This window comes from Chrysochloris asiatica, unplaced genomic scaffold (genome assembly GCF_000296735.1).
Source record: "Chrysochloris asiatica unplaced genomic scaffold, ChrAsi1.0 scaffold00125, whole genome shotgun sequence".
Classification (NCBI taxonomy): Eukaryota; Metazoa; Chordata; class Mammalia; order Afrosoricida; family Chrysochloridae; genus Chrysochloris; species Chrysochloris asiatica.
In genome coordinates, this window is record NW_006408643.1 from 6405704 (window position 1) to 6410286 (window position 4583).

The 4583-nt window shown below is 48.0% G+C and overlaps 1 protein-coding gene across 1 annotated transcript in view; it reads right to left on the bottom strand.

The window, feature by feature from the left end:
• Positions 1-762: 762 nt before the first annotated feature.
• GNA15 (guanine nucleotide binding protein (G protein), alpha 15 (Gq class)) overlaps positions 763-4583 on the bottom strand; it is a 54819-nt gene continuing 50998 nt past the window's right edge. The window contains exon 6 of the mRNA XM_006869048.1: positions 763-995. Within this exon, the coding sequence (XP_006869110.1) occupies positions 763-995 (233 nt within the window). The remainder of the gene's footprint in view (positions 996-4583) is intronic.

Sequence of the window (4583 nt, forward strand, 5' to 3'; positions counted from 1 at the left end):
GAGGGCAAAGGGCAATCTACAAAAAGAATAGCATTCCTCCGTGTCCCTAGGAAGGGAGGGCCCTGCGTTGCTTCTTTGTATCCGCTAAGTGGCGCCAGAGTCTGCACCTCTGGCCTGAAGAACCACAGCCCCTTTCCTACAGTGTGCGTCCTTCCAAGGGTCCCAGACCACTGCGTAGAAGGAGACCCCTGAGGTTGGAGGACTTTCTTTCGAGACACACCCACTCAAGTCTTGAGCCTCTGCTTTTTTTTTCTTTTTCTTTTTCACCCTTCTTTCGGCTCTGGAGGGAGCCCTGGTAGCGTAGTGGTTTACCCGTTGGGCTGCTAGCCGTCAGGTCAATAGTTCAAATCCACCAGCTGCCCCGCAAGAGAAAAAGGAAGCTTTCTGCATCCCTAAAAATTTACAGTCTCAGAAACCTACACAGGGTAGCTAGGAGTCAAATTCATCTCACCGGCTGTCGGTTCCCCCTCCCCCTCGGGCGTCAGTCGTGGCCATTTTGCTCTCTTGCCAAGCGGGGGTACTGAGTCAAGGAAGGGAGAACTGTCCTAGTCAGAGGCAGAAAACCGCGGCCACCAGTCTTCTATCCCCTACACCCATTACATTTGCTCGCTCATGGCTCTCCTGCCACCGGGACCGAGATTAACAAGGAGTCTTGGGACCCGATGGAACACGTGGTCTCCGCGCGGTGCATGCGCCCCTCGAGCTGCCCGGTGCGTCTCTGCTCGCAGGGCGGGTCTGAGCCCGGGAGGGACAGGGCCTGGGTCACAGCAGGTTGATCTCGTCCAGGTAGCGGGCGAGCACGGAGTCCCGCACGTCTTTGAAGACCTTGCGGATATTCTGCGTGTCCGTGGCGCATGTGTAGTGGCTGAAGAGACGGCGGGAGCGAGGGCCCTTCTTGCCGCCGCCTTTGCTGCCGTCATCTGCGCAGCCGGTGTACATGCGGGTGTACATGTCCAGGATGAACTTCTTGGCTGCCTCAGCATCCTGCTTGGGGCCTGGGGGGAGACGGTGAGAGGAGGTCAGGATCGTGGCATGTGGAGTGGGGGGGAAGGGGCCTCAAGAGAAGGTTTGGGAAGGAGCTCTCCTTTCCTGTAAGAGGAGGATCCAGACTGGAATCAACCTAGCAACGCTTATGACCAGAGTTCCAGGGGGCTGACGCCATCTCTTGGTTTTATAGCTGCTCACATGACCGACAGCCCAGCCAATGGCAGCATCAACTTGTTCAGGAGCGTCACATGACCTGAGATAGCCCAATGAGACTCTGCTTTGGAACTTTGGACAAATGTGTGGCACTGGGCAGATGGTGGTGGTGGTGGTTATGTGCTGTGGAGTCGGTTCCGGCTCATCGCGACCCTGTACAGGGTTTCCGAGGCTGTAAGTCTTTACGGGAGCAGAAAGCCTCATCTCCCCGCCTCCCTGCGGAACAGCTGGTAGGTAGGAGCCTGGAATTGACGAGACAGACTTCCCAGTACTATGCAGTGGGGAAACAGGACAAGAGAAGGGGAGGGGAGTCCCCAAAGATAGTATGTGTCGCTCCTTAGTGAAGTGCATAGGAGCAGCCATTGCATGTGTTGAAAAAGCAACGTGAATTAAGGGTTTCTGAAGTCCTAGACCTGGCCCTGTGGTGTCCTGTTGTCGCTCTGTGCTGTCGAGTTGACTTTGATTCATAGTGACCCTCTGTGTAACAGGAGAACGGTCCCCATAGGCTTTCCTGTAACCCTTGTTGTTGTTGTTGTTGTTAAGTGCCGTCATTCAGACTCATAGCGACCCTGAACAGGGTTTCCGAGGCTGTAAATCTTTACGGGAGCAGATCGCCTCATCTTTCTCGCGCGGAGCAGCTGGTAGTCTCGAACTGCTGACCTTGCGGTTCGCAGCCCGATTCGTAACCACTACGCTACAAGAGCCATTTATATGTCTGTTGTGCTGTGGTGGCTTGTGTGTTGCTATGATGCTAAAAACTACATCAGGATTTCAGACATCAGCAGAGTCATCCATGAAGAATGGATTTCAGCACAGCCTCCAGACTACGGCAGATAAGGAAGAAAGGCTTGGCGATTTACTTATGAAAAAATTAGCAAGTGAAAACCTTTTGGTAAACAGTGGAATATTGTCTGATATAATGCTTTACGATGAGTCCCTCAGGCTGGAAGCTACTCAAAATACAACTAGGGAGGAGCTGTCGTCTCCTTAAAGTAGTTTTTGTTCTTAAATGTCATTGAGTTGGTTCTGACTCACAGCCATCCCAATAGAGTTTCTGAGGCTATAAATCTTTGTGGGAGATAGAAATTCTCACCTCTTTCCCACAGAGTAGTTGCTGGGCTCAAGCCTCTGAACTTCTGGCTCTCAGTCCAGTGCTTATCCTACTAAGCTCTCATGCTACCCCTCAAAGCAGTTGTTGTTGTTAGGTACCATCGAGTCGGCACCGACTCATAGCGACCTTATGCACAGCAGAATGAAACAATGTCCGATCCTGGGCCAACCTCACTTTGAGTCCATCGATGCTGCCACCTGGCCGATCCATCTCGTTGGAGGTCTTTCTCTTTTTCTCTGACCCTCCATCTTACCAAGCATGATCTCCTTCTCCAGCGACTGTTCCCTCCAGACAATATGTCCAAAGTATGAGAGACTAAGTTTGGCCATCTTGGCCTCTAAGGAGCACTCTGGCTGCACTTCTTCCAACACAAGTTTGTTTGTTCTTTTGGCAGCCCATGGCCCTTTTAGTATTCTCCTCCAACACCACAACTCAAAGGCATCAATTCTTCTACGGTCTTCCTTATTCACTGTCCAGCTTTCACATCCATATGAGGTTACTGAAAATACCATGGCTTGAGTTAGGTGCACCTTAGTCCTCAAGCTGACATCTTTGCTTTTCAATACTTTAAAAGAAAAGTCTACTCAAAGCAGAGTCCACCTGTAATAAGGTTTTTTGCGGTGTTGTGGGTTAATGTGTTAGACTGCAAAGTCAGTTTGAACAAGATCGGCAGTTGAAGCTCACCAGCCGCTCCTCGGAAACACTATTAGTTCAAAACTACCAGCTGATCTACAGGAGAAAGATGAGGCTTTCTGCTCCCATAAAGAGTAAAGATTTACAGCCTCAGAAACCCTGTACAGGGTGGCTATGAATCGGAACTGACTCAATGGCACTTAACAAGCAGTTGTTGTTGTTGTTGTTAAGTGCCATACGAGTCGATCCCAACCCATAGCGCCCCTGTAAAGGGTTTCCGAGAAGCAGCTGGTGAGCTTGAACCACCGACCTTGCAGTTCAAACAGCTTTGCAGTCTGGCGCATTAATCCACAGTGCCACACCAGGATGCGCTTATTCCCAAGAAAATGAAACCTAATACAGACATGGTTAATTCTATGATGAGTGGCCATGGACAGCCAATCAACTGAAAAGATGTTTCCTTGGGGGTGTGGCCTGCTCCCAGTGTAATGGACACGTGGAAAAGGCTCTTTCTCTCTCTTTCCGCAGGGGATCTGGGACTCCACAATTGTAACCTATTTCCTTGATAATAAACATATGTACATATGTGTGTGTGCATGTGTTTCACTGGCGTCCCTGGCGTGTTGCAATGGACTGTAAGGTTGGTTTGAACTGCATGAGCAGCACCAACCGTTCCTCAGAAACTCTGCATAGGGTCGCTGTGACTTGGAACTTACTAGACAGCACTTAGTAACAACAACAGTGTTTCACTGGTTTTCCTTCTCTAAGACACCCACTTAATGACAAAGATGGAGGAAAGCTTTGTGGACCTTCATTTGCTGATGTGGCATGACTTGCAATGAAAAGAAGCAGCTGCAAACATTCATTAATAATGAAAATGTGGAATGTATGAAGTATGAATCTACAAAAATTGGAAGTTGTCAAAAATGAAATGGAACAGTTGAAGATAGATATTGTAGGCATTAGTGAGCTGCAATGGACTGGCATTGGCCATTTCGAATCTGACACTCGGATGGTTTTCTACGCCAGGAACGACAACCTGAAGAGGAATGGTGTCGCATCCGCCATCCAACAGAACATTTCAACATCTATCTGGAAATACAATGCTGATCATGATAGAATAATATCTATACATCTACAAGAAAGAAAAATTAATATTACTATTATTCAGATTTATGCACCAACCACTAATGCCAAAGTTGAAGAAATTAAGTTCTGGTGTGGTGCTTTAGAATAAGTACTGCACTGCTAAGGTTAACGGTTCAAATCCACCAGCAGATCCTTGGAAACTCTACACAGGATCTCTATGAGGTGGAACGGACTCAACTGTACTTAACAACAGTCTGAAATTGATCAAACATACAATCAAGATGCACTGATCATTACTGATGCTTGATAGTTGGGAACAAAGAGGAAGGATTGGTAGTCATAAAATATCGATAGAAACAATGCTGGACATCTCACGATAGAATTTTGCAAGACCAAGTACTTATTTATTGCAAATACTTTTCACAATAACATAAACAGCAACTATATACGTGGACCTAGCCAGACAGGCATCAGGATTGGAGGAAGACTCATAAAAAACCTGTGATATGCAGATGATACAACCTTGCTTACTGAAAGTGAAGAGGACTTA